The 27,078-nt window shown below is 47.6% G+C and overlaps 3 protein-coding genes and 1 non-coding gene across 9 annotated transcripts in view; 3 read left to right on the top strand and 1 right to left on the bottom strand.

Moving 5' to 3' along the window:
• kpnb1 (karyopherin (importin) beta 1) overlaps positions 1–10,991 on the top strand; it is a 36,412-nt gene extending 25,421 nt beyond the window's left edge. The window contains exons 6-22 of the mRNA XM_054734203.2: positions 50–109; positions 202–291; positions 676–786; positions 867–968; positions 1,058–1,282; positions 2,550–2,741; positions 3,259–3,389; positions 8,029–8,176; positions 8,270–8,341; positions 8,421–8,565; positions 8,640–8,722; positions 8,872–8,979; positions 9,280–9,423; positions 9,488–9,593; positions 9,893–10,007; positions 10,519–10,680; positions 10,763–10,991. Of these exons, the coding sequence (XP_054590178.1) occupies positions 50–109; positions 202–291; positions 676–786; positions 867–968; positions 1,058–1,282; positions 2,550–2,741; positions 3,259–3,389; positions 8,029–8,176; positions 8,270–8,341; positions 8,421–8,565; positions 8,640–8,722; positions 8,872–8,979; positions 9,280–9,423; positions 9,488–9,593; positions 9,893–10,007; positions 10,519–10,680; position 10,763 (1,995 nt within the window). The 3' untranslated portion in view covers positions 10,764–10,991. The remainder of the gene's footprint in view (positions 1–49; positions 110–201; positions 292–675; positions 787–866; positions 969–1,057; positions 1,283–2,549; positions 2,742–3,258; positions 3,390–8,028; positions 8,177–8,269; positions 8,342–8,420; positions 8,566–8,639; positions 8,723–8,871; positions 8,980–9,279; positions 9,424–9,487; positions 9,594–9,892; positions 10,008–10,518; positions 10,681–10,762) is intronic.
• On the top strand, positions 9,682–9,823 carry LOC129154500 (small nucleolar RNA SNORA79). Its single transcript, XR_008559809.1, has one exon. It is a non-coding gene; the product is annotated as a small nucleolar RNA SNORA79 (small nucleolar RNA).
• Positions 10,992–14,020: 3,029 nt separating the features above from the next.
• LOC107395807 (suppressor of cytokine signaling 7) lies at positions 14,021–24,508 on the top strand. 4 transcript variants are annotated; one of them, XM_054734201.2, is made up of 10 exons: positions 14,021–15,884; positions 17,181–17,242; positions 17,685–17,789; positions 19,428–19,565; positions 21,171–21,310; positions 21,385–21,553; positions 21,637–21,765; positions 21,998–22,133; positions 23,943–24,073; positions 24,280–24,508. In XM_054734201.2, exons 1-9 carry the CDS (start codon positions 14,242–14,244, stop codon positions 24,058–24,060), a joined length of 2,640 nt encoding a protein of 879 aa, XP_054590176.2. In that variant the 5' UTR covers positions 14,021–14,241; the 3' UTR covers positions 24,061–24,073; positions 24,280–24,508. The 4 variants fall into 4 exon arrangements, with proteins under 4 accessions (XP_054590176.2, XP_015830746.3, XP_015830748.3 ...); XM_015975260.3 differs by having other exon boundaries at positions 17,178–17,242; XM_015975262.3 differs by lacking the exon at positions 17,685–17,789.
• Positions 24,509–26,703: 2,195 nt separating this feature from the next.
• The window catches only part of si:ch73-366l1.5 (FILIA-N KH-like domain-containing protein), a 16,898-nt gene continuing 16,523 nt past the window's right edge, over positions 26,704–27,078 (bottom strand). For 2 of the 3 annotated variants that reach the window (XM_015975264.3, XM_015975265.3), the window contains exon 4: positions 26,704–27,036. In XM_015975264.3, coding sequence (XP_015830750.3) covers positions 26,925–27,036 — 112 coding nt within the window. In that variant the 3' untranslated portion in view covers positions 26,704–26,924. The remainder of the gene's footprint in view (positions 27,037–27,078) is intronic. The other variant, XM_015975269.3, reaches the window with a different exon arrangement.

Here is a 27,078-nt window from a genome sequence, read left to right as displayed (position 1 = left end):
GTAGTTCTGATCTGCATTTGTGAATAAATGATGATGTTTGTGTTTTCAGACGGAGAGGCACTTCATCATGCAGGTGGTTTGTGAAGCCACCCAGTGTCCTGACACCAGAGTGAGTACCATGAGAACTGAATCTCTTGCTGTGAGCTGGATCGTGTTTATAGGTCTTATCCTGATCCGTCCTGTCGTCTATGATGCATGCAGGTCCGCGTGGCAGCTCTGCAGAACCTGGTGAAGATTATGTCTCTGTATTATCAGTACATGGAGACATACATGGGGCCTGCTCTGTTTGCGGTAATAAACTCACTCAATATTTGGTTCTATAGAACAAAACTTGTGGTTTTGCTTTGATTAGTTGGGACAGAAGAACACTTGAGTGTAGTTTAAGGCAAAAGTTATGAATCTGAGGTCGTTTCTTTGGGCCAAAGAGTTTAAAGTCCTGTCCTGATTTTCATCAGTCTTGGTGAGCAACAGCGTTCCACTTGGGTGATGTTCTGGTTCATCGTTTATTTATTCAGAAGACAATAGGTGTAAACAGGGATAATTCCTCGCCAGGAACAGGGCAGGGTCATAAGCCTGGACATTTCCAGTTTAATGATCTGCTGCTGCACAAAGTTCAGTAGAGCTGAATCTCTAATTTCGGTTGTTTTCCAACATGTTTTTTAAATTTTGTTTCAGATCACTATTGAGGCGATGAAGAGCGACATTGATGAGGTGGCTCTGCAGGGTATTGAGTTCTGGTCCAACGTCTGTGACGAGGAGATGGACCTGGCCATTGAGGCCTCAGAGGTCTGTTTCCAGTTTGAGGACTCGTTTCAGATGTGTAGCGCTGCGTTCACTGACTGCTCGTTTCTCCTCTTGCCCATCAGGCCTCGGAGCAGGGGCGCCCCCCCGAGCACACTAGTAAATTCTATGCTAAAGGGGCACTTCAGTACCTGGTCCCCATCCTGACTCAGACCTTGACCAAGCAGGTGCTGACCTTTCACTTCTCTGTGTGCTCCTGCTAGTTTTGTGACTTCACTGTGGTTTATGAGAAATTAAATTTTTTCAAACTCTGCAGGATGAGAACGATGACGACGATGACTGGAACCCCTGCAAGGCTGCAGGTGTGTGTCTGATGCTGCTGGCCACCTGCTGCGAGGACGACGTGGTTCCTCACGTTCTGCCCTTCATCAAAGAGAACATCAAACACCCCGACTGGCGCTACCGTGACGCCTCCGTCATGGCCTTTGGCTCAATCCTGGAGGGACCCGACCTGAACCAGCTCAAGCCCCTCGTCATTCAGGTGCAGACCTAAAGCTCTAGACCAGGGGTTGGCAACCTGTTCCCATCAAAGAACCATTATTACCCGTTTCCCACAGTAAAGAAAACACTGGGAGCCACAGCAGCCGCGGCGTTGTGGGCGGGGCCTACCCTCAGACAGCAGAGAGCTGCTCACAACAGGTGACGGCAGCCGGTACCGGTCGCTAGTGTACGTCAAAGTTATCTTTCATAAGATAATCAATAAAACAATTTATATAAAGTGGATCCAGAAGTTGTAGCCCGTCTCTGCCTACAATATTTAGATATTTTTCACCCTGTTGGTGGTTTTACTGAGCAGGTGCCACTTTTGTCGTACGTTTCTTTTTAAAACATGTTTAGACTGTTCAGAATACAAATCCAGGCTCTGTCACGTTTGATTGTTGTAATTAAGCTTTGTAGGTGGGGAAGGTCAGAAAAGGATCCGATCATTTTGTTTTTCCCTCATTTACAGTGGCAGAGATAACGGCGCAGTGTGCCTGGTGTTGATCAAGTTTAATTTGTAACAATTTTCACAAGAAAACCGTTAAAATCAGGGCTTGTGTTGGCCAGACAGTTCCCGTATTTGACCGTTTATTTTGACGGAGAAAGAATAGAAAGAATTACCCCGACGCATGCAGACGAACTGACATTTTATTCTACGCACATCGCAGATGTAGCTAAATCACTCAAGAAACGATTCCCATCTGAACATCTGAGCTGGACACCGCTCAGCGCAGCTCACTGTCAGCATGTACTACATAAGGTCCACAGCGAGCTGAAGATGTGGAGAGGGGCTTGGAGCACGTCGCAGAACCAGAGCGCATGCGGGAAGGTTCCTCCCACTGAAGCGAGACTTGTCACTTAGAAAATGTTCCCTGATTATGAAACTTTGGCTGAATAGCGCTTGTTCCTGTGTCCAATGTGGCGACACATCCAGGAGCCGTCTGAGGAGAATCCCAGAATCTCACATCCTCTTCAGCTCAGGAAGCGCCGATATGATTACGCACAAGCATGACGCGTCAACCCGGTCTCACAGTAAGACCGGGTTGGACCTGTTCAGGTTTACGCAGACAATCTTTACATTTAGAATTGGCATACAGATGTAAAATGTATGCAGTAAAATATAAAGCTTTTCATTTAAATATCCATTCATTATTTTACAAGCACAGAGAGCCGCATCAGATGGATGGAGGAGCCGCGGGTTGCCGACCCCCGACATATACCTTCAGTTTTTGTGAGTGAATTCTGATCATGCTCTCCTCTCCAATCAGGCCATGCCGACCCTGATTGAGCTGATGAAGGACCCCAGTGTGGTGGTGAGAGACACCACTGCCTGGACGGTGGGGCGGATCTGTGAGCTGCTACCAGAAGCAGCCATCAATGAGGTCTATCTGGCCCCCCTGCTACAGTGTCTGATTGAGGGTCTAGGGGCGGAGCCGAGGGTGGCCTCCAACGTCTGCTGGGTGAGCTGGAACATCCAAAAAGTATTCCTCAGCTGTCCATCTGAGACTGAACATAAGTCCAGGCTCAAATTCTTGTTTATTTTTCAACACTAATCAGAAAAGTAAATTATGACTTGTTAAAATCCCCTTGTATTCATACTTCAGTTTATTTGTTCTGTAGAGGCTTTATGACATTATCCATTTTTATGCATCTAAACATTTTCAAACTGCAGTGAAGGGAATCCTACATGGACGTGGTAAAACTTAAACTCTGCAGCTTTTTGGGGTTTATTATCTGGGTTAAAATAATCAAATCACTAAATTACTTCCTGCCTGGTTTTGGACACTTTATTGTGAAACTGAAATAAATCACAACATTTTGGTTGGAGAAAAGTTCCTAAGGATCTGCTCTGTTAGACATCATGTTCTTATAAAAATACAGCATGAACCTGCTGATCATGGATTGGTGCCGATTTCTGACTCGAGGACCTCCTCGGGGTCGATGCAACACACCAACATGTGTTCTCTGGTCCTTCAGGCCTTTTCATCTCTGGCTGAGGCTGCATATGAAGCCACTGACGCAGCAGAGGACCAGGAAGAGCCCAGCACCTACTGCCTGTCCTCGTCCTTTGAAATCATTGTCCAGAAGCTCCTTGAGACCACAGACCGGTAAAGTCCAAAGATGTAATGTGACCACTTCCTGTTTTAGTCCAAATGACCAGAGTATCATCTTCCCACAACTTGGTTCTGTAGGAACTTAAAACGACAACAGCAGCAGTTCTGACTTTTAGTATTTGTCAGCTCACAGACAATCCAAAGTTTAGCAGCAACTCTGAGGTCAAAGGTCAGGGCTTGTTTGACTGATACGTTAAATGTTAAAGTATTGTGCAGGGGTGGACGCTTGGCCTGGCAGAGGGCCAAGCAAGGCCTGTAGACCCACCAGGCTTATAGAGCACTTGGGGTAAATCCTGGCGCAGTAGTCGTCTAATGACATATATACTTCTATTATATAATTATGCGCGACCACTGAGACAAGGAGCTGGAGAGAACCGACCAACTGAGCATAGAGCTGCTGATCAGTCGTGAGAAATGAACGTGTGAAAGTGACTGTGTGTGACCTGCAGTAACGGTGTAATTGGAGTAAGCAGCTGTTAAATGTCGTTCGTGTTCAGTGTTTCCCTTACATAGGCGTCGCCACGGCTGAAATCCCAGTGCCACGCCTTCAAGATCCCAAGTTTTATTTATTTATTTATTTTTTGCACCGTTTCCTGAAAAAGCAGCGGTAACTACTCTGTTGTTGCTTGTGATCACAGCCAGCAGGCAGCAAGGAGGAGGAGGAGGCAGGGCAGGGTGGTTACAGCTAGGGATGAGCGTACGGATAAAGCATTTTTGATGAAAACGAGCATGAAACGAGTAAAACTCGTAAATATCTGTAATCGTGCTGAAGGAAAATCCTCATTAAAACTTACTGTATTAGCAGGTGCAGCTGCTACTGTATTAGCAGCAAAACAACAAACTGCATGCATGCAGTTTCTCAGTGACTTTAAAACATCACCTCCACCATAAAACTTTTTCTGATCCTCCAAATACAGAAAAACATCCCTTACCAGGGTTTTTAGAATAAATAAAAAAATCAGAAAATAAGTTTAAATGTTAAATAATAGTTAACATCACTTACATGCAACAGCAAATTCTCTCATTGCTACTGAGCATTTTCTCCACTTATGGGGTTATGATATAACGCTGTTGCTGTAACTGGGAAGTGAACTGTGCTGGGCCAAACTAGGAGAATATTAAGATTTTCTGAGGGAAAGAGAAAAACAATTGTCTACCTTTCAGAAGAGGAACTGGCAAAAAACTACATGGAAAATATGTGAAAACGTTTGTTTTTAACCCCAAATGGAACAAGTTTACCTAGATGTTAAAAAGCAGCTCAGATGGTGAAACTGCAACTATGATTCTGATAACAAGCTAACTAATTGAACTAGCTCCTCTTAAGATAACCGGCTAGCAGAGCTTCTGACTGACAGTTTATGTGCAGCAGCAAATCAACTATCCTGATTAACAAGGTTATAAAAGCTCATAAATGAAAAATCACTTTGATGTGTGGGGGAACTTTTCCAGGCCCTCTTTAGCAGGGTGGGACTGGGAGGAGAGTGCTGTAGCCTTTTAGCTGGAAGCTAACCGGAGCCTGGGGCTAACATTACCACCCGGTGGAACACTAGCGACATGAAGGTGGGTTGGTTCACCGGCACGTGTCGGAGTCAGCCCGGTAAAAGTGATTAACGACACCGAGCGGACTCACGTTCACATTTGAAAGCAGCGCTGATTCCAGAAACCTCAGCACAAAGTGTGTTCGTTGCTCTGAGCCAGCATGACGAACAAGGGAACGGCGCCGCTAACTCAGTTCGGGTGTTGCTTTCCACCCATCCTAAGGCTCTACGTAGGGGGCGGGCGTATTACGTGAACAGACTCATCTGATTGGCCGCATATCAGAAGGGCTACATTTGATTGGTCAGATAATACTTCCACGTAAAAACAGAGCTGGTTTACAATAAGTTGATGTATGACACGTATGGAAATGTTGAACCAAACATTTATCGCCGTTTTTGACGTGCTTTGCGATGGGCCTATCGCACGTCCTGTTGTCCCGATGATGATGATTTTTCGATATATTGTGCAGTCCTAATTTAAATGAAGAAGATTAAGAAATGCTTCATCTGACATTCTAATCAACTTACCTATGGCAATGTGCAGGCGGTGTCCGAAGCATGAAAGTCTGGTCCAGTTGAGTGCGACAGCTTTCACAACGTTGGCCCCGCGATATGTTGTCACGCACACCTGTTTTTCCTCCTGAAGATTCCACGAGCTGAGGAACTCTTAGGCCTTTGCCTATACCGGTATGGTCCTCGGGGGAAAAACTTGTTTCAAGGCACTTGTTTTGTCCACGTAATGTATTGTGAGGCTCATGTAGGGGTCTTATGTTCGGCTTGACCACATGTCCGTGGTGGACGCAAACAACTCCACAGACGATAATGCATTTGACACCTCGGTACGAACCTCTTCATATAAAGCAGACAAAGCGACTTTAGAGAAGTATTTCTTGGTGGGCAGCTTGTAGCGTGAATCAAATCAGGGTTTCCCCCATCACTTTATAAGCCTGGCGGCATGCCAGGCTTTGCTTGCCCACCCGCCAGGCTAAGCATCATGTCCCGCCCCCCCTCCCCGACCCTACCATGTCCGCTGACATGAACGGCGCAATGAAACTAGAGCCCTTCATCAGCTGATACTGGTAAGAAATGGCAACGGAACGTGTGCAACCAGCCCCTCCCTCACAAAGAAGTGCTGCGGGACTGAGCACGTGGACCCCCCCCCCCCCCCCCCCCCCCCCCCGGCAAATGTTTTAAGCATCTTTGTGAAACCTTTTTCCACACTCTGAATGGGCATCATATCCATGGCTAAACAATGCGGCACTGCGTTAGTTAGTTCTCCCCAGCGTTTGCTACTTTAGTCATACGGAGTGCAGCTATTTATAGCTGCGGTGATTGTTTAATACGGCTGGGGGTAAACAATTATTTTTAAAACGATTATTCTGACGATTATTTAATCGAATAGTCGACTATTCTAATGACTATTTAGACAATTAATCTAGCGATTATTTTTCTATTGCACAATTAATAAAAACCAGAAAATCTCAACTAAATTCCTCAAAAAACTTGATAAATTCTTACTGTAAGAGAATAAACACTACAGGCTTCCATTTTGTATAACACTGCTTGTATTGTGTTGGTTGGTTATGTTCTGGTGACGTGTGGAACTTGGGAGTGCAGGCTGCTGCCTGAGAGGTGGTTGGAGACGGAGTGTCTCCATGCTGCTTTGTTTTGGTCACTTATGTGTGTGAGGCGAGTGGTGTTACGACTCTTCCTGGGGAGTTTGGCTTGTGTGCAAAAAGGAAGGGACAATAACGGGATTTAAAAGTTAAAATGATGATCAGGTTTATTTACAACTACAAAAAATCATAAATCTTTCCATCCACAGGTTGGGAATAATAAAACTAATTCTGCCTGTGGGGAATTAAAACAAAGTACAAATAAGTAGGGATGTCCCACTGGGCAAAGATTACTGGGTTCTGGACCAAAATAAGGATCTCCAAAGGTCCAAACTCTAAACTGGGTGGTTAAACTAAACCGAAACCCCACAACTCTAATTGTAATAAAAGGGAGATCTGCACCACAAAAAAGATGAACTCTAAACCACAACGTATGCAAACGCAAGAAGCTGTTAGCGAAAATGCTAACAGTAGCTTTACCAACGTTAAGTTCAAGTTACCAAGTTTAAATAAACCAAAAACACCCAGCAGCAAACAGACCAGCACGGAGGAGAGACTGCTACCACCAAAACAGCTCTCCTAATGTCTGAAAGAAGCTCCTTTATGAAGGGAGAAACGCTCCCGGTGATGTCCTACATCTGCGGTAGAGACGAAGCAGCGCATCTTACCCCGGAAGTTGTCGTCCGTTGCCGGGAGACAAAGGCGGACAAAACAGGAAAGGAATCTAGTAACGGACGGACATTGTTCCGGGTCTTCGGTATGTGGCGGAGATGTTAGTTAAGGTGGAGAAGAGGGCGAACTAGAGGAAAAACAGGCAGATTCCTCCTCTATTTACAAACTCCTGGGGATGCAACAAGTGGGCGCGGTGCGTTGACTACCGGATCTGCCGTCGACGTCATTGATGCTTCACTACAGCTCTGTTTGTTGAGTCGGCTTCTTTGGTGTTACCAGGGGACGCCTCTTCGCGTGCTTTAACAGCTTTGTTGTACTCTACAAAGTGCTTCTGCTTCAAATGATGAAATAGGGTTGTGGTGTTTCCTCCCTTCGCCACGACGGCCCGCCTGCATGTTCTACAAAAACTTGTGCTTTGTTGGGTATCTGACGGGCGGAAACAGAACCAGTTCTACACCACTGAAGTTGCACCTTTTTTAAAAACAAATTCAGTTTCATTCAACGAGCCGCTTTTGCCCTTCTCCTCCGTCGTCGCCATGCTTTTTCCGCCATGTGCGTATGAGAACAAAGGCACTGCGCAAGCACATTTTACCCATTCTATCCTATCACGATATTTCATTATCGTTGCCCAACATTGTACCGGTATTACCGTGAAAGGTATGTCAGCCCTACTCTCTAGGTTTTATTTTGTTAGCTAAAATCACAAACAGCTCTGGATAATGGCTGGAGACGGGGTTCTTGCCCTGCAGCAACTTTCTATTTGTCTATAGTGTTGGTGTGAAGCAGCCGAGTGTTTCTGTATCTCAGGCCAGATGGACATCAGAACAACCTGCGTTCAGCTGCCTATGAGGCTTTGATGGAGATTGTGAAGAACAGTGCTAAGGACTGCTATCCTGCAGTCCAGAAAACCACACTGGTCATTATGGAGCGGCTGCAGCAGGTCCTGCAGATGGAGGTGATGAGTGCTCACTGGAGCGTGGTCATGTTTTTACAGGGGGGGTAAAACGGCTCATTTACTCAGTTTCACAATGTCACTTCCTGTCTGCAGTCTCACATCCAGAGTACCTCGGACAGAATCCAGTTCAACGACCTGCAGTCGCTGCTCTGTGCCACTCTGCAGGTAAGATTATGCATCTGGGCTGTGATTAAATCATGCTTTTATTCTGGTGGTTTGCTTAGTATTTCCTGTTTCCCTGCAGAACGTTCTCCGGAAGGTCCAGCACCAGGACGCACTGCAAATCTCTGATGTGGTGATGGCATCTCTGCTGCGGATGTTTCAGAGCACGGCAGGATCTGGAAGCGTTCAGGAGGACGCTCTCATGGCCGTGTCCACGCTGGTTGAAGGTACAAACCTTTTGTTGCTGTGGTAACTCGAACTACTGGGGTGGTTCTCACGGTCTCCCTGCTGCTTGTTCCAGTCCTGGGCAGCGACTTCCAGAAGTACATGGAAGCCTTCAAGCCTTTCTTGGCTATCGGACTGAAAAACTACGCTGAATACCAGGTAGGGAGGCCCAGTCCTAGGATTTCCTCTGAGCCTTTTTGTGGTACCTCTGGTCATCCTTGTGACAACAAGAACATACTCCTCAACAAGATCAGCAGATGCAAAGTAAATTAGAATTGGTTTTCATGGTTTCTGGTGTGTTGCTGTAGGTGTGTCTGGCTGCGGTGGGTCTGGTGTGTGACCTTTGCAGAGCTCTGCAGACCAACATCCTGCCTTACTGTGACGAGATCATGCAGCTGCTACTGGAGAACCTGGGGGTGAGACAGCCCAACATCTGGATTCTCCTGCGGTGTTGCTGAATCAGAATCATGTCACTGCAAGTTTAATAAACCTAAAACAAAAGCGAAGCTTTATTGTGGAACCTAATTGTACATTTCTTGATGATAAATCAGTAATATAACAATAATCCATCACTGAATTTCATTTAGAACCACCAAGTGGATTTCTAATGGTTTGTGTCTGAAACAGTTTCTGGTGCGACCCAGTCCATGATTTATTTTTGCCCTCTTCATTCACACGCCTCCTAACTCGTCTAACGACTTACTTCTGTGTTTAAGAACGAGAACGTCCACCGGTCAGTCAAGCCTCAGATCCTCTCGGCATTTGGAGACATCGCTTTGGCCATTGGAGGGGAGTTTAAGAAGTACCTGGACATTGTCCTGGACACTCTTCAGCAGGCCTCACAAGCCCAAGTGGACAAGGTAAGCTCAGACTCCCGACACCAGACTGTCCTTTCGACTTCCTGCTCATGTGATGTGGTTTCAGACGGACTACGACATGGTGGACTACCTGAATGAGCTGAGAGAGGGCTGTCTGGAGGCCTACACTGGGATCATCCAGGGCCTGAAGGGGGACCAGGAGAATGTCCACCGTAAGAAACACACCACACCAGTTTAGTGGTTCTGGTCTACGCAAGATGCAGAATGGGGAGTTTTTGTTGAACATGTGCTCCAATCATTCGACGTCTGTTCCTCTTCCTGTTTGAAGTCCAACAGGAGGATTTTATGATGTCGTAGAGAAACCTGGGTCTTTTTCACCTGGAAAGCTTCAGGCTGCAGCCAAAACCAAAACCGCTTTCTGGTTTTGCGGGACCCAACAAACCAACCAGCAGCTAAAAATCAAAGTCACCAACGGCTGCCCCCTTTCTTGTATGTCTGTTTTGTCCTGCAGCTGACGTGATGTTGGTCCAGCCTCGTGTGGAGTTCATTCTCTCCTTCATCCATCACATTGCTGAGGATGAAGATCACTCTGATGGGGTTGTGGCCAACGCTGCTGGACTCATTGGGTAACAAACCAGCTCCACATTTCAATAAAGAACACAGGAAAAAAAACGTTATTTTTATTGTTAATATTTATTATCGGCAGCAGCAGATGGGTCTGACTCTGTACGGGGAAAATGGCATCAGATTCGAAAGGTTAAACCGACAGTAGATCAGTGTGACCTGTTTCAGTTCTGCTTTCAGTACTGAGACCCAGATTGAATAGAAACAAATGTTTTCTCATTAAAGCTATGTTATAGTTGCATTTATTGCATCAGAACCTTTAAAACAAACTAGTCCTTACTGTCACTGTGTTTCTGATCTGCATGTCAGTCCATGTTGGGACAAGTGGGTGGAGCTTAAACTCACTTCTAAATAGAATCGGAGTTGGAATGTTTGGTCAATGAAGAGAAATCATGCACCACGCTGAACGTGTGATGTATAACCCAACCACAGCTTCTGAGACCAGCAGCCAGCTGTAGTCATAATCAGCCTGTCTTTGTTCCCGTGGTAACCAAAAAAATTGTTTGTCTGCAGCGACCTGTGCACGGCGTTTGGTAAAGACGTGATGAAGCTGGTGGAGGTCCGTCCGCTCATCAATGACCTGCTGACAGAAGGACGGCGCTCCAAAACCACGAAGACCAAAACCCTGGCCACCTGGGCCACCAAGGAGCTGCGCAAGCTTAAGAGCCAGGCCTGGTGAGAACAAACCAATACCACACCATGCTTCCTGGAGCGTAGCAGGTGGCTGCATCTGACCCTGGTGTGTGTCTGGTTCCAGATTGTTCCGGTCCAAACACAGAATGACGTGAGATCGATGAACTTTGAGGACAAATGGTTGTCTGGAATGACTTCTTCTGCTGCGCCTGCTGAGTCGGAAGAAATGACGTGATGAAGTGAGATGGATGAATGTGTGTGAGCGCTAGATATGACATCACACCACCTTCAGTTCCAGCTGGCGAACGAACCCCATCCCCTTTACCCCTCTCCTCTTCCTGGACGGCCTGTGGACTGGACTCTTGACGCCCCTTAAAGACTTAAACCCCTCCCTCTAGCCCCTCGTCCTCCCACAACCTCTCGCCGTGTAGCTGGGCCCTCCCATGACATCCTGATGATGTCACTGCCCCACCGCTGCCTCGCTCACACCGGGGGAGAGGGGGAGGAGGGGGGTGATCCTTAAAGACTTTGTGGAATCGGATTAACAAGCGACTTTGTGGACTTCTTCTGTGGAAAACTTTAGATTTTTGTTGCTCTTATTTTTCTTCTTCTGAGCACTAAAATGGCAAAGGAGACGCGACTGAGTGCGAGCGCCTCCACCTGCTCCGTCTCCAGGGATCTGACGCTCTTATCCAGCAGCTGAAACCCTTCAAAGTAAAAGCTCAGTGCTAAGGAGCGAGTGCCAAATGGAAATAGTTTAGCTGAAGCTCTGGAAGCCAGCGCTGTGAGCTGCTTCAGACGGATGTCCCCGCTACACTTGGTTTGGGAACGGGTCACTCACCGTTTTTGCTTGTTTAAAAGATTTCAGAGAATTGAAGACGTTTGTATAAGGTTATATTTTTCCATTACTTAGATGAAAAATAACGCTGAAAACAATAAAATGGTATGAAACATTCCCCGAGCAGTTCTGGTGATTTAGCTCTTGTCTGGACTTCTGGACTCTTTCTGGACTCTTGATTGGAAGCTGAACTCTGGCCACCTCCCACTGTTGGTTCGTGTACTCAACGCCACTAAGAACCATGAATTTTTTATTATTTTTTTTCCTAACATTGCGGCTCATCAGCGCTCCTCGCTGCTGGAACGCTGGGTTCAACTGGTGTGAAATCACAAAGCTGTGAGCACGCTCGGTGCAGTCTGCTTGCCTGAAAGTGAGAGCTTCAAACTTTGGGGGAGAGCTTTTATTTTGTAGAGGTGCAGTAGCTGTAGGGAGGATGCACTTCCTGTGTTATGACCTTGGCAACTCGATAAGAACTGAATTGTGAATCATTAAAAGCCGATCTGCTTTTTATTTCATATTAAACTTTAGTGAATTAATAAAGTCTATATCGTACTGAACCATCTGCTGCTTTTGGATCTAACGGATCTGAGACCAGTTGCTGTTGAGCCAGACTGGAAAACCTCCGAGGTTAAGTGAGCAAAAACAATTTTCTATTGTCAACGATTCTTTTTCTTAATGAACTTTGGAAGAAGAACCAAGACAGCCGTACCTAAATGTTGAGTGGACATGTTAAAATAACATTCCTCAAACCAGTAAATTAGTTTGATAACAAATCTTGGGTCTGAATTCACCTGGGAACCTCAACCCAGACCCATACTCCAGTTCAGTATTTTTAGGGAATGTCATCACTTGTGGCTTTACTTTTGTAAATAAACAGAAGCTCCCATGTTTCTACGTTACTGCATAGTGCTGCAGATTTTTATACCAACATTTCTTTCACTCAAACAGTAACCGGACGCATTTGGTGTTAATTCAGTCTTCTCTGAAAAAAGGTGACCAAATAAGCGAGACACTGGTGTGGTGCCCTTTAGTGTCCGCTTGCAGAAACCGCTGCAACTAAATCTGTTTTCTTCTCTGAAACAATGAGCAATTCATGTTGAGGCTGTTAATTTACTGTTTGTTTTGCTAAGCTTAGTTGATTTGGATGGTTGACGATTGTTGGGACTCCGGAGGTTTAAGGCTCCATTCAGATAAGCCACTTCTTGGTGAATATTCTGAACCTATCTATTCCCCTTGAATCTATCTGAAAATAATTGGTGTGTCAGTTCACTTGGCTCAAAGTTGAGTTCACACACAGCACAGCAAAATAAAATAATTTGTAAACCAGTCATAAATGACCCCCAAAATTATAGAAGCTGATGTAGTTGTATAAAACAATACAAGTCCAGTTTGTTTAGTAAAAATTGTTTTTTAGAATACAAAAATGTTTAGGGCTTGCTTTATCAAAATGGCATTTTATAATTGCACTGTAATAAATTGTAGGCCTGAATAACTTAAAAACAAAAGTTCAACAGCTGCCTTAAAAAGTTGAGTCATGTCAACTTAAATGAACTCTGTCAAGTTGTACAAATTTCATAATAACTATGCTTTGTTTGAATATTATGTTGAGTCTAAACAACAAATCTTATTAGATTACAAAGTGGAAAAATCATTTTGTTAAAAAAGCACACAATTCTACATTATGTTAACTTATAAATTTGAGTTAGACATGTATGGTTGCAAATTAAAAGTTTTTGTTAACTGAACAAATTGATTAATTGTTTAAACTCGTGTTATCAAAACGGCAGCTGTCATGCCAATACAGGCAAACGGTGAAGCAGGAAGCTATCAACACTGAAAAATGCTGGCTAACTCACCCTCATACACAATACAAGGAGCTGAGTTCTGAGCATTTACCGAGAATTACAACTTTACTTAGTGCAGTGGAGGGAAATGGCACAATGATCTTATTCCTACGACCGCCCTCCTTTCAGTGCCAACACAACAAATAACTCCACCTTTTGAACACTAAACAAAGCAAAATCTGAGAACAACACAACCACCCGCAATAAATGTGCCTAAATACCTCAAATTAGAACAAAATAATTAAGAACACAACTACCCACAATGCACCTCACCCACTGCCGCTTTCACAGTGGGCGGGGGCATTTTTTAATCTATAAATTGCAGTTTTAAGTTGACTGAATGCAGTAGAATGAGGAAAATATAATCATTTGTTGAAATAACAAGCAATTTTAAGTTTTCAATATTAAAACATAAAATTGAGTTTAACAATTAAAACTTAACAGGGAGACTAGGTGAAATAGGAAAAAAATTTAAACAACTTTTTGAGGCTCTTTTTACAGTGTACAAACCTTACTATTATTTTTTTTATTTGATAAAATCATTTTTGTTATGATAAAATAATTACAGTAGTAAATGTGAAAATAAAGCCATCTGTACATACCAGTTGATCGCAGCTGATCAGAACTACGGATCTGAGCATCGGTGATCGATTGACTAATCGATTACTGTCGCCGCCTGCGCAGCTCCGCTCCCCGCCCTGCTCTCCATCACATCTCGTTGTCTCACCGGAGGATGGGTCTACTGGAGGCTAACGGCTAACCGAGCGGGCTTCTCATGTCTCTTCTTGTTTTGGTTTCGTCCAGCGGAGCCGTTACCATCCCGAACCGGTCCGGACTCGCCGTGTCTGTGTCCCGGAGCTCCGGCGGGGAGATGCAGGAGCTGTTATGTAAGAGCGGAGCAGCTAACGTTAACCCGCCGCCATGAATGACGCGCAGCAAGAAATGTCTCCGGACTTCGTCCTGATGCGGCTCGTTTCCGCCGCTGAATACGACCGGCTGGACGAACCCGACGACCTGATCCGGTCTGTAGGCGGCGGGTTCGGGCCTGTGAAAGCAGCGCTGGGACACCGTGGTGGCGGGTTTGATCTGGACCCCAGCGGCCCCCCAGCAGGCCTCGGATCCGCATCCCCGCACTACAGCTCGCCTCTCCCCGGAAAAGGTGATCTGGACGGCGGGCTTGTGTTGACGCAGGCCCCGCCAGGTTCTGAGGCGCCGCTGTCCCCGCCACCGGAGGACTTTACTGTCGCGGCACAGCGGTTTGTGGACGGTTCGGGAGGACATGGCTCCAGGGCGCAGCTCATGGTGTTTCAAAACCTGCTGCGGTCCGGAGACCGAATGCTGGAGATCGGACTGGAGCCGCCACCTGCGGGGTACCTCCAGGAGGAGGCAGAGAGACAGAGACAGCAACTAGACCCGGTACCAGGTCCTGGGAACACAACAGCTGGTCCTGGACCTGGTGGAGGAATGGAGCAGAACTCTTCCTGCATCCCGTTAACTGGCGAGACCCTGCAGCCACCACAGCTCCTGCAGTGGCATCCAGTTCTCAGACTGTCCAAAGGGTCCGACGGGCCCCAGACCCCTCAGCAGGTTCCTGGGCTGGACTCTGTGCCCGGCTCGTTCCTGTGCCACAGATATCAGTTGGCTAAGTGGCCTCCGGGCCTGCTGGACCAAGCACTGCGCCTGGGACTACTGGAACCCAGGAAGACCTGCTCATCAGGGGGCGAAGACCCTGTCCTGGTTCTTGCTCAGAGGCTGGGGCAGCTGGGAGAGGTAAGGGAGGGTGTGGGAGGTGGGGGGGAGGACACGGAACCCCCCATCCCTCGCTGTGCCTGCCACAGCATTCTCACATCTGGAGGACTTGGTGAAGACCCAAGTGACACCAGTGATGCCCTGCTGGTTCTGGAGGGACTGGGTTCTGAGGAGGTGGGTGGACTAGGCCAAGGAGAAGGCAGGGAAGGGGAGGAGGCTGGGAAAAGAGGGCAGGTAGAGGGAGTTAGTGGAGGGGGGACACCTGGGGGGGCAGGTCCTGTGTTCTCTAGTGGGACCCTGAGTGGTCTGATGCAACAGGTCCACAGACTTGCTGAGGAGGCGGGGGTCTGCACAGACCAGAACTGCCGCTCTGCTGTCTCACCCCCCATCAACACCACTACCACCTGCCTGTACCCCCTGGTCCAACCACAGACCCCCCCACCTGCTACAGCAGCCCTCAGTGGCCTTCACGTCTCCCCTGACCCAGGTCCCCGCCCGCAGCATCAGCACCAGTCCCGGTCCCAGCCCCAGAGTCGCGCTGCCCCCCCTAAACTTGGTGTGGCCTCCGGGGGAGCTGGGCAGTCTGTCTCACCTCTGGTGGTCCTGGAGGGTGAGAAGACTTCCCGAGGAAAGTCAAGAAAGGGGGAGTCCCTTAAAGTCCGGCTCAGCAAGCTGTTCAGAACCAAGAGCTCCAGTGGGGGGTCGGGGGGACTGCTGGACAAGAGGCCATCACTGGCATCCTCCACCTCGTCTGGGGGAAGCCTGTTGGACGTGTGGGGTTCCACCTGCAGCAACATGGACCAGGACAGCAGCAGGTAAGATCCCTCGGGTGCGGGTCCAGTCTGATAGCTCCGACCTAGTGGATTGATTACTGAAGGTATGCAGGTTCAGTCCAGCTTCATAATAGATGTGTATCAGTCACCATGACAACCACAGCTTACTGGCCCTGAAACTAAACTAAAGTTGGAAAACTTTGACCTAAACTGATTTATAAAAACACCAGACATGTGAAACCATCACTGGGTTCTCAGCATGTTCTAAAGTTCTGTAAACGGTACAAGACACAAGAACTAGAACCCAGAAGCAGTAAGGTCCGTCGTTACTTGGTCCGGAGGAATTCAGAGTATCAAGATCAGCTACTGTTGCTGTGGGAGGGCTGATGCCATTTACGGGTGGGTTATCTGGGGTCCATCATTCCAATACAGGTTCACTAGAGGTCAGAGGTCATCGCTCAGAGAAATGACTAAAGACCCACAAACTCTGAGACTACAGGCCTCAGCTGGTTAAAGGTCATGACAGCTCACCTCATGCTGGCAATGTTTCATCTGAATCAACCTAATACAAAATGGAGAAATTCACCCACAATGCACAGCAGCAAAAACAGCAGATTCCCTCTGCCAAACACGGTGGTGGAGATGGTGTGGTCTGGTTCTGCGGCCCCAGGACTCGGGTCTACTATGAACTCCTCTGGGCACCAAAATATTTGAGAGTCTAATCTGAGAGCATCAGTCTTACAGCTGATGCTTGGACTGAACCGGGTCATGAAACAGAACCATGATCCAAACAGCAGCAGATCTACAACCGAATCTGGGTGCTGTGGTATGACCTTAAGAGAGCTGAGCACAACCAAATATTTGTAAACTCTAATAAGGCTGGGCTAGTACTCCAACAGAACCACATGAGAGGCTCCTGCTGGACCATGGGGTGGACCCAGTTATCTAAAGCTTCTGGGTTCTGGTTAAATATTTGAATGTGTCCTGTCCATGCCTGCTTCTCTCAGATCAGCTCTGATCCGACCCAAACTTCTTCCAGTTCCTGCACAACTGTTTCTACATCTGTTGTCATGGAGACCCACATCCCCTCTGCTCAGCAGAATGAGAAAGAGGAGGTGTTGTCATGGCAACAACATCCTCTCACTCAACAGAGGAAACTTCTGTGTGCTGAGATGTAGCTTGTCTCCATGGCAACAGCTTGGGAGTTTTTTACTGAGTGGCTTAGGGTGGGCTTTGGAGCAGACTCAGGTGTGCATCAGGTGGGCCTGTGATGTTACACACTGGTAGCCATAGAAACGTAAGTTGACACCTTGTTGTTGTTGCTGTTTGTCTCAGCAGGCTGCAGGTGTCACGACCTCACAGTGCCTTCTGCCCGGTGCCGCTCACCCCTGCTTTCACAGGTGAGTCCACGTGCACAGCTGTATGTGTGTGTGCATGTGAGTGTGTATACAAACATAAACATTCACCAGGAGCTGGAGAGCAGAAACCCAGTTCCAACGGACCAGTAAGATCCAGTCATGAAGGTTTCATGTGAGTCCAGCCTGCTTCAGACCCAGAGATGTGGGACTCTGGTTCAGTTCTGGTGCAAGCGTGAAAAGCAGAACGGGTTTCATGTTGAGTTTTAGAGAAATCTATCCCAGATCAGTGATCTGGTACACAAACCCCCAGACAGACTCAGGTCCTCTCCTGTGATGCTGATGAAGATGTTGAGGTCTTCCTCTGAGGTTCTTCTTCTGGTCCTGACTTTGTCCCAGCTCACATCTCCCCCCCCCCCCCCCCCCTTTCACTAACTCTTCCTCCTTCCTCTAACACTCCTCTTCCTCTGTCTCTGGGTGTGTCCAGGTGAGACGGTGTCTCTGGTCGATGTGGACATTTCTCGCAGGGGGGGGGGCTGTCTCCACCCCCCCACGCCCCCTCCCCCACCCAGACGGAGCCTCAGTCTGCTCGGTACTTCCTTTTCTTCACTTTCTGTTCTCCCTTCTGCTTTCTTTGCTTCTGGTTTCATGTCTTCGTTGTCAGGTAGGACTTTAGTTAAACCGGTCCGGTTCTGATCCACCGTGTGAGTTTTGGTGCCAAACGTGTTTCGATGTCTCTGTGATGAAATCTGAGTTGTTTTTAGAGGAATCGTTTGTGTTTTAAGGTGCAGGATGAGACATTTTTTGGACCTTTTTTTGCCTTATTGCTTGAAATTGTTTCACGTACCGATGGCAACCATTCAAATGTTTTGTCGTAAATAAATAATTGTAATTACCTCTGAAACTCACAATCCTGGGAAACCTCCATCCATTAGTCATCAATGTCCTGTGTAGTTAAAGTAACTTCCCAGGCCTCTGCAGCAAAACTAACAATCACACAAGCTTGGAGCGCACTGACTAATCAGTTTGCGTATCCACAACAGAGAGCTGTCACTCCACGAGAATGCGCCCCAGTTCCCAGCATGCATTGCAGGGTGATGCGGACGCCTCTGTAAGCTTAGCACACCAATCCTAGCTTTTAATAAAGGCCGTTCTGTAAACTTCGCTAACTGAAAGAAGAGGGAGAGGAACAGAAAGGGTTTGTCTTTTGTGCATCAAAGCTAAGTGTTAGCGTAGCCTTCAACAATCGTTCAGCCCCGTCTAGCGTTAGCAGGGATGGGCTACACTTGTGTGTGCCGGATTCTTTCTGGTGGGAATCATTTAGCTGTGAATCAGGAGGAACTGTCCTTTATTAGCGCTACCAGGCTGTGTGTGTGCACGTGTGTGGTATGAGGCTGAAGGGAAGCAGGAGGAGGAGCTATAGTCACTCTAATTTCAAAATCTCCTCCTCTCATTTATGATGTCACGCTATGGACTCCTGCTTTAATAAATGATCATGTCCCATCCTCTGGTCGTTCCTCTCCCCTCTGTGTGCACCAATCACACGTTCTCAGCTTGAAGCAGCTGATCTGAAGCTCTTTTAGCTAACTTCACTCATTGAATGGTTTTACAGGTATGCTGGTGCCGTACCTTAGGAGTTAAGCCGAAAAAATGTTAACAACTAAATGAAAGCTTAAAGCTACTTGAAAAGGCTACGGCTACAAGAAAAAGCTGAATTTGAACAATGGCGTCTGCTGAAGAGCTACAAACCGATGCCACATCGGCTGTTTCCTCTTGATAGGTGACATAATGTTGTTTTCATGGCTGTTTGACAGTCTCTGCTGCGTCTGGTATTCTCCTGGATTCTGGAGGTGTGGCTTAGGGGAGGAGCCTGAAAAAGGGGGTTGGACCTTTTGAATTGTGTTTTTTTTTAATGTAGCTTGAACAGCTGTTCTTCCAGGATATCCTCCACATGTAAGTTGTCTGTGCAGGATCAGAAACCACCTGGCAGTCCGACCGGCATCGGTGTGTGTGTGTGTGTGTGTGTGTGTGTGTGCGTGCGTGCGTGCGTGCGTGCGTGCGTGCGTGCAGGGGGGATTTGGTGGAAGTTTTACTTTTGAGCTACTCATGAATCTGCAGATTAATGACGCTGTGGACCAGCTTGAGGTTCAGGTTGGTCTCTGAAGATGGGAACAGGAGCACTTATCTGTCCTCCCCCATCAGGTGTGTTTGTGTCTTTGTGAACCTTCAGATGATTTTGGAGGTCCTCCTCAGCAGCAGGGGTCCTTCACTGAGCGGACCGGAGGCGCCTCAATGCAGTCTCTGCCCCCCCGACCGATGGCACTGCCCTCTTCCCTCAGCACCATCCAGCACAGCCTGAGCCTCAATGGTAAGAACAGATGGAGGTCCTCTCAGTCGGGTCTGATTGTGTGTGTGTGTACTTTGGGAGGTTGTAGAACTCTAGAAGGCCCATTTACCTTTTAACGAACAAACATATTACAGTGTAATAGACCCGATCAGGAACTCCTGATCCGGTCCTTGTCTCTGTTTCCCTCCAAGCAGCCAGACTGTTCTCTAATCAGTTATGGTGGTTCTGGATTAACAGTTCTCCAGACTTCTTGAAAGTTCTGAACTTGATCAGGAGTTCTGGACTGGATCAGGAGTTCTGAACTTGATCAGGAGTTCTGGACTGGATCATGAGTTCTGGACTGGATGAGGAGTTCTGGACTGGATCATGAGTTCTGGACTGGATCAGGAGTTCTGAACTTGATCAGGAGTTCTGGACTGGATCATGAGTTCTGGACTGGATCAGGAGTTCTGGACTGGATCAGGAGTTCTGGACTGGTTCAGGAGTTCTGGACTGGATCAGGAGTTCTGGACTGGTTCAGGAGTTCTGGACTGGATCATGAGTTCTGGACTGGATCAGGAGTTCTGAACTTGATCAGGAGTTCTGGACTGGATCAGGAGTTCTGGACTGGATCAGGAGTTCTGAACTTGATCAGGAGTTCTGGACTGGATCAGGAGTTCTGGACTGGTTCAGGAGTTCTGAACTTGATCAGGAGTTCTGGACTGGTTCAGGAGTTCTGGACTGGATCAGGAGTTCTGGACTGGTTCAGGAGTTCTGGACTGGATCAGGAGTTCTGGACTGGTTCAGGAGTTCTGGACTGGATCATGAGTTCTGGACTGGATCATGAGTTCTGAACTTGATCAGGAGTTCTGAACTTGATCAGGTGTTCTGGACTGGATCAGGAGTTCTGAACTTGATCAGGAGTTCTGGACTGGATCAGGAGTTCTGGACTGGTTCAGGAGTTCTGGACTGGATCAGGAGTTCTGAACTTGATCAGGAGTTCTGGACTGGATCAGGAGTTCACTGGTTCAGGAGTTCTGGACTGGTTCAGGAGTTCTGGACTGGATCAGGAGTTCTGGACTGGTTCAGGAGTTCTGGACTGGATCAGGAGTTCTGGACTGGATCAGGAGTTCTGAACTTGATCAGGAGTTCTGGACTGGTTCAGGAGTTCTGGACTGGTTCAGGGGTTCTGGACTGGGTCATGAGTTCTGGACTGGATCAGGAGTTCTGAACTTGATCAGGAGTTCTGGACTGGTTCAGGAGTTCTGGACTGGATCAGGAGTTCTGAACTTGATCAGGAGTTCTGGACTGGATCAGGAGTTCTGGACTGGTTCAGGAGTTCTGGACTGGATCAGGAGTTCTGAACTTGATCAGGAGTTCTGGACTGGTTCAGGAGTTCTGGACTGGATCAGGAGTTCTGAACTTGATCAGGAGTTCTGGACTGGTTCAGGAGTTCTGGACTGGTTCAGGAGTTCTGGACTGGATCAGGAGTTCTGAACTTGATCAGGAGTTCTGGACTGGTTCAGGAGTTCTGGACTGGATCAGGAGTTCTGGATTTAGCGGAGATGTTCTAAGCATTCTGAACTTCTGGGTTTGTTTTTTATAACTACATAAATTCTGTGTAAAATAACGGATCTTCTTTCTCAGACACCTTTCTTCGAGGTCTACCCAGACCGGTACCTCTACGTCCTGACGGGCAGAACCTCCCGCCCCGACTCGCCCCACGCTGCCCCCTAAGCAGACCCGACACCGGCAGCTTTGCCACCAGCCTCAGAGAGCTGGAAAAGGTGGGCGTCATCTTCACGCCCGGGTATGTGATTGTGAGGGGGCGGGGCTTACTTGTGTATGTGTGTGTGTGCAGTGTGGCTGGTACTGGGGTCCGATGAACTGGGAGGACGCAGAGATGAAGCTGAAGGGGAAACCGGATGGCTCGTTCCTGGTGCGGGACAGTTCGGACCCCCGGTACATTCTTAGTCTGAGCTTCAGGTCTCAGGGCATCACGCACCACACGCGCATGGAACACTACAGAGGTACCACTCAACCAGAACCACCTGGTTCTATGTGGCCCGCTGTGGGGCCTTGTGTTCATGCTGTCTCCGTCCCTGTCCTGCAGGGACATTCAGTCTCTGGTGCCACCCAAAGTTCGAGGACAGATGTCACTCCGTGGTCGAGTTTATCGAGAGAGCCATCATGCACTCCAAGAACGGGAAGTTCCTCTACTTCCTACGCTCCAGAGTCCCAGGTAGGACCTAGCCACCAGTGTGCTTCACAAAATCTATAAAGACTCAAACCGACTCTCAGCACTAGAATCCAGATGTGAGAGAAAGAAATTAGAACCAAATCAGAACTTTTGTTTAACCTAAAACTAAAATTCACAAAAAATAAACAAATCTCAGAACATGACTGAAGGCCAGGAACATTCTTGGAGTTTTCTGTGGATCTGTTTTGTCCTGACCTGGTTTGTGTTTGTTTAGGTCTGCCCCCGACCCCGGTCCAGCTCCTGTATCCAGTCTCCAGGTTCAGCAGTGTCAAGTCCCTGCAGCATCTGTGCCGCTTCTGCATCAGACAGCTGGTCCGGATCGACCACATTCAGGAGCTGCCTCTGCCCACGTACGAACCTTAAACATCAGATAAGCCCCGCCCAGCGGAACGCTGTTGCGTCCTCTAACTGGGATTAGAAGGACCTCAGATACGTAACGCTGTCAGGCTAAAACATTGTTTTCACCCAACAACAGCAGTAAACAATTCTAAATGTAGTTTAAAAAGCTCCTCTGTGGCAAGGCTCCGGGGGTGGATGAGAACCGCCCGGAGTTCCTTAAGGCTCTGGATGTTGTGGGGCTGTGTTCGCTGACCCGGCTCTGCAATATCGCGTGGGCATCAGGGGCAGTCCCACTGGACTGGCAGACCGGGGTGGTGGTCCCCTTATTTAAAAAGGGGGACCGCAGGGTGTGTTCTAACTACAGGGGGATCACACTCCTGGGCCTTTCTGGTAAGGTCTATTCAGGGGTTCTGGAGAGGAGGGTCCGTTGGACTGTTGAACCTCAGATTCAGGAGGAGCAAAGTGGTTTTGGTCCTGGCCGTGGAACACTGGACCAGCTCTATACCCTTAGGGGGATCCTGGAGGGTGGGTGGGAATTTGCCCAACCAGTCTACATGTGTTTGTGGATTTGGAGAAGGCGTTTGACCTCGTCCCTCAGGGGGCCCTGTGGGGGGTACTTCAGGAGTATGGGGTACCAGGCCCTCTGATACGGGCTGTTAGGTCCCTGTATGACCGGTGTCAGAGCTTGGTCCGCATTGCCAGCAGTAAGTCGGGCTCGTTCCCAGTGAGAGTTGGACTCTGCCAAGGCTGCCCTTTGTCACTGATTCTGTTCATAACCTTTATGGACAGGATTTCTAGGAGCAGCCAAGGTGTGGAGGGCATCCGTTTTGGTGGCCTGAGGATCAGGTCTCTGCTTTTTGCAGATGATGTGGTCCTGTTGGCTTCATCAGAACGTGATCTTCAGCTTTCGCTGGAGCGGTTCGCAGCCGAGTGTGAAGCAGCTGGGATGAGAATCAGCTCCTCTAAATCTGAGACCATGGTCTTGATTCAGAAAAGGGTAGAAAGCCTTCTCCGGGTCAGGGATGAGGTCCTGCCCCAAGTGGAGGAGTTTCAGTATCTCGGGGTCTTGTTCACGAGTGAGGGAAAACTGGAGCGTGAGATCGATGGGTGGATTGGTGCTGCATCTGCAGTGATGCGGGCGTTGTACCGGTCTGTCGTGGTGAAGAGAGAGCTGAGTCAGAAGGCAAAGCTCTCGATTTACCGGTCGATCTACGTTCCTACCCTCACCTATGGTCATGAGCTTTGGGTAGGGACCGAAAGAACGAGATCACAGATACAAGCGGCCGAAATGAGTTTTCTCTCCAGAGTGGCTGGGCTCTCCCTTAGAGATAGGGTGAGAAGCTCAGTCATCCGGGAGGGGCTCGGAGTAGACCCGCTGCTCCTCCACATCGAGAGGAGCCAGTTGAGGTGGCTCGGGCATCTGGTCAGGATGCCTCCTGGACGCCTCCCTGGTGAGGTTTTCCGGGCACGTCCAAGTGGGAGGAGACCTGAAGGTAGACCCAGGACACGGTGGAGGGACTATGTCTCTCACCTGGCCAGGGAACGCCTTGGGATTCCCCCGGAGGAGCTGGCCCAAGTGGCTGGGGAGAGGGAAGTCTGGGCCTCTCGACTTAGGCTACTGCCCCCGTGACCCGACTCCGGATAAGCGGATGAAAATGGATGGATGTAACAAAAATAAACATCTAGTCTTTCTTAAGAAGGACTAGAAATCTGAGGTAGATGGAGTCAAATGTGCTGAAGTGTAAACATCCATCCTTGGTTAGAGGAACAGAGAAGGAGTCAGATGTTTCATTTAAATCTCACCTGTGTTGTGTCTTTAGGTCTCTGATCTCTTACCTGAGGAAGTTTTATTACTACGACCCTGAGGAGGAGACCAGCCCCCCGCTGCAGGAGGTGAGGGAGCAGAGTGGCTCTCTTCAGATGGAGTCTCAGACGTAGCAGCGGAGACACCGTGAGTCCTCCTGCACTCACACACACTCCTCACCGATCCAGCTGTGTTGGTCCTTTTGCTTCTTTTGTGAATCTTGATTGTGTTTCTTTATATTTTGTTGTTTTGTGTGTTTTTGAAACCGTTTGTGTTGATGAGATGTTCGGTTGGGATTCAGCTGAAAATGTGACCTGCTCCTTTAACAGTTTTTTTCTTTTTGCCATTTTCAGCTCATTCCTTCCTTTCTTTTCCGGACTCGTTCACTGAAAGACGTTTCAATCGTTCAAACGGAACTTGACTGCAGCCAATCAGCTCCCTCTGCTCAGTCTCGTATGCAGGCGGGTCTCAGATGATCCTCCCTTCTCTGATTGGCTCACATGGAGTGGGGAAGGGGGCAGGGGATGTGGAGACTCCGCCTCCTTTTTGATGTCATCACTGAACAGCTGGACGACTCTGATGATGACTCCGAGGACCCTTGTCTCCTCTGGGATCCTAAACTTTCCCCAGATTTAAGGACTCGTGGAAGTTCTGTTCGACGTTTGTTTGGAAACGGGAAGAAAATCATCAGTCTGGAGTTTATTTTCTGTTTCTGAGCAGGGCGAGCCTCGGATCAGCAGTGGGGGTGCTCTCCTGATCCAACTTGGACGTGGTAAAGGAATAATCAACAGCAAAAGGAATGAAATATCTCTGCTTCTCAAACGAAACCCGCTGTTTTTGGTTTAAACTGGATATTTTTGTTGTTGTTGTTTTTTAACTGAAAAATCTGTTATTTATGAGTGAATCTGTGATTTTCAGCTGCAGCTTTAAAACAAATAAAAGCAGATTTGCAGCACGATCCAACAAGAACATGTGGTTCCCACCTGAAGCGTTTTAATGCTGCAGCTTCAATCCACTGGTTTCAGACGGAACCGTCAGCTGCTTCAGAACCCGTCCGGATTCTGATCAAACTGGATCTGGGTTCTGTTTTCTACAAACATCATTTTGATGACTTTCGTCATTGCTGAATGTTTTAACTGCCAGATGATGAAACAACCCGTTCCAGCCTAAGTGATGTCAGACTCTGGGAACAGACTTCATTTAAATCTTAATTTAGGGGACTTGATGTCGGATCCCGAACAGAACTTTGTTTTTGTATGAATGTGGACTGGTGAAGGCCCGGTTCTGTTTCTACAGCCAGAATCCAAAGTGATCGATTCATCAGCTCACACGTTAAGGTGAAACCAGAACCAGTCTCATAACAGTTCATGCAGCTGCAGAGGTTTCAGTTCTGAACTCGTGAGTTTTGGTTCTCTGAATCGGACCATCTATTCTCCAGAACCAGAAAAGCTCCTAAGACCCAAAAAGCTCCGCCACTGCTTTAATGGGGAACACTTTAAAGAAGCTGCAGTCTGAGCTCAAAAGTTCTGTTTGGATTCAAACTGGGTCATTCTGGACTTAGAAGACTGAGTGTTCAGACATCAAAGACAGAACTTCAGGTGTGGAGGGGGCGGAGTCATTTTCAGGTACCAGGGTGGTTTATTTGATGTTCCTGCTGGTTGAAGGTCTTGTCGCTAGCTCAGAGGAAAAGCTGGTCCATTTGTAACAGAAGATTTTAAACTTGTTTCAAATTTTCAGGACAAATTTTTATCAAAACATCTGAAAAAGTTCTGGTTCTGGTCTAATCTGAATCTGCATGACTCCAAAACTTAGTGTTTTTATGTGTTTCAGATCAAATTCTCTGAGGTTGAAGGTTTAAAACCCCTGTTAGTCTGAGAGGTTCTGGTGGCTGTGAGGAATACCTGAGTTCACCTGCAGGACGATTAAAACATTTAAAGGAGCGCCATCTTGTTTTTTCCTGATTGAGAGGAGGTTCTGATTCTTTGGTTCTGGTTTAGTTCTTTGGGTTGGATTTCAGTCGGACCGACATAAACCAGGATCCTGGAGGCGACAGTCACTCCGATGATTGAGGAAATTTGACCAAAAACTCACAGCAGGGTTACCGTGACAACAGCTGGACTATCACATCTCAACATCCTGAAGCTTCTCTGGTACCTGGAGGGCCCCAGAGGGCCCTGATGTCAGAGTTCTGGACGTGGACTGCAGGCATGTTGTTGGTGTGGAGGAGCAGGGATGTGTCGGTTAATAAAACACGGACCGACGTCTCCTGGACGGTGTCCTCAAACGTCTCAGCCATTAAAGGCAAATTTTAAAATGATCTTTAAAAATTTCAGGTTTGATTAATTCAGCCTGAAACATCCAACTACAATGATTCTACTTCCTTTGTCTAAAAATAAAACCTGTTTCTGAAACAGCTTCATGTGACCTGTTGGTGTTTAAAGTCGGATCCTTTCTACAGAGTAAAATCTGTTATTGTTTAAATAAACCAGTTTTATTTAGAAGATCAGGTAATAACTTTAACCTGCTGGGCGACGTTTTTATTTCAGTTATACATAAAAATGTCTCAGGCCCACCATCAGAATCATCTACTGAACAACCAAACTGGTTTTCCTCACATCAAGTTTCAACCAGCAAACCGTTCTGGCTCACACTCGCGTTTCCAATCAGACCTGAACTAGAATCGGATCAGATCAGCATCTGGAAGCTTCTGCATGCAGTGAGTGATAAACTATAAAGTTCTGGAGAAAAGTATTTAAAATGTTAAAATAAGAAAGAAATTAGAAAATATTTACATTGTTTTCTGCTTTTTGGAGCAACGCTTCAGCGGCTTCCTGAAAGTCCGACAGAAATCTAAATTTAACTTCTAATTTATAAAGTTCTGAAAGATCCCGCTTCCCCTCCTATCGAGGCTTTTATCTTCCAGAGGTTCTGGGGATTCCAGATGTGTCCCTCCAACTGCTGTTACCGTGGCAACCCCCAGACGTGATGGATGTTTGGGTCAGTTGGTGTCTCTCTGAAGAGCTTCGGCTCCTCCGTCTGTCACCAACCCATCACCGACCCGGTTCTGTCGTAGCAGCAGGAACATGGCCTCCAGCTGTTCCTGCTGGAACCTGGAAACCAGCCACAAAACACACCGTCACACCAGAACCGGG

The sequence above is a fragment of the Nothobranchius furzeri genome, chromosome 5 (assembly GCF_043380555.1).
Source record: "Nothobranchius furzeri strain GRZ-AD chromosome 5, NfurGRZ-RIMD1, whole genome shotgun sequence".
Classification (NCBI taxonomy): domain Eukaryota; kingdom Metazoa; phylum Chordata; class Actinopteri; order Cyprinodontiformes; family Nothobranchiidae; genus Nothobranchius; species Nothobranchius furzeri.
The sequence above is the reverse complement of the archived record's forward strand: the minus strand, read 5'-3'. Positions and strand labels throughout refer to the sequence as shown.

Coding starts and splice junctions, on each gene's coding strand:
- LOC107395807 (XM_015975260.3), top strand. CDS start 14,242: ATGAATGACGCGCAGCAAGAAATGTCTCCGGACTTCGTCCTGATGCGG. Junction 17,243..17,684: donor GCTCACCCCTGCTTTCACAG/GTGAGTCCACGT, acceptor GGGTGTGTCCAG/GTGAGACGGTGTCTCTGGTC. Junction 22,134..23,942: donor CAGGAGCTGCCTCTGCCCAC/GTACGAACCTTA, acceptor TTGTGTCTTTAG/GTCTCTGATCTCTTACCTGA.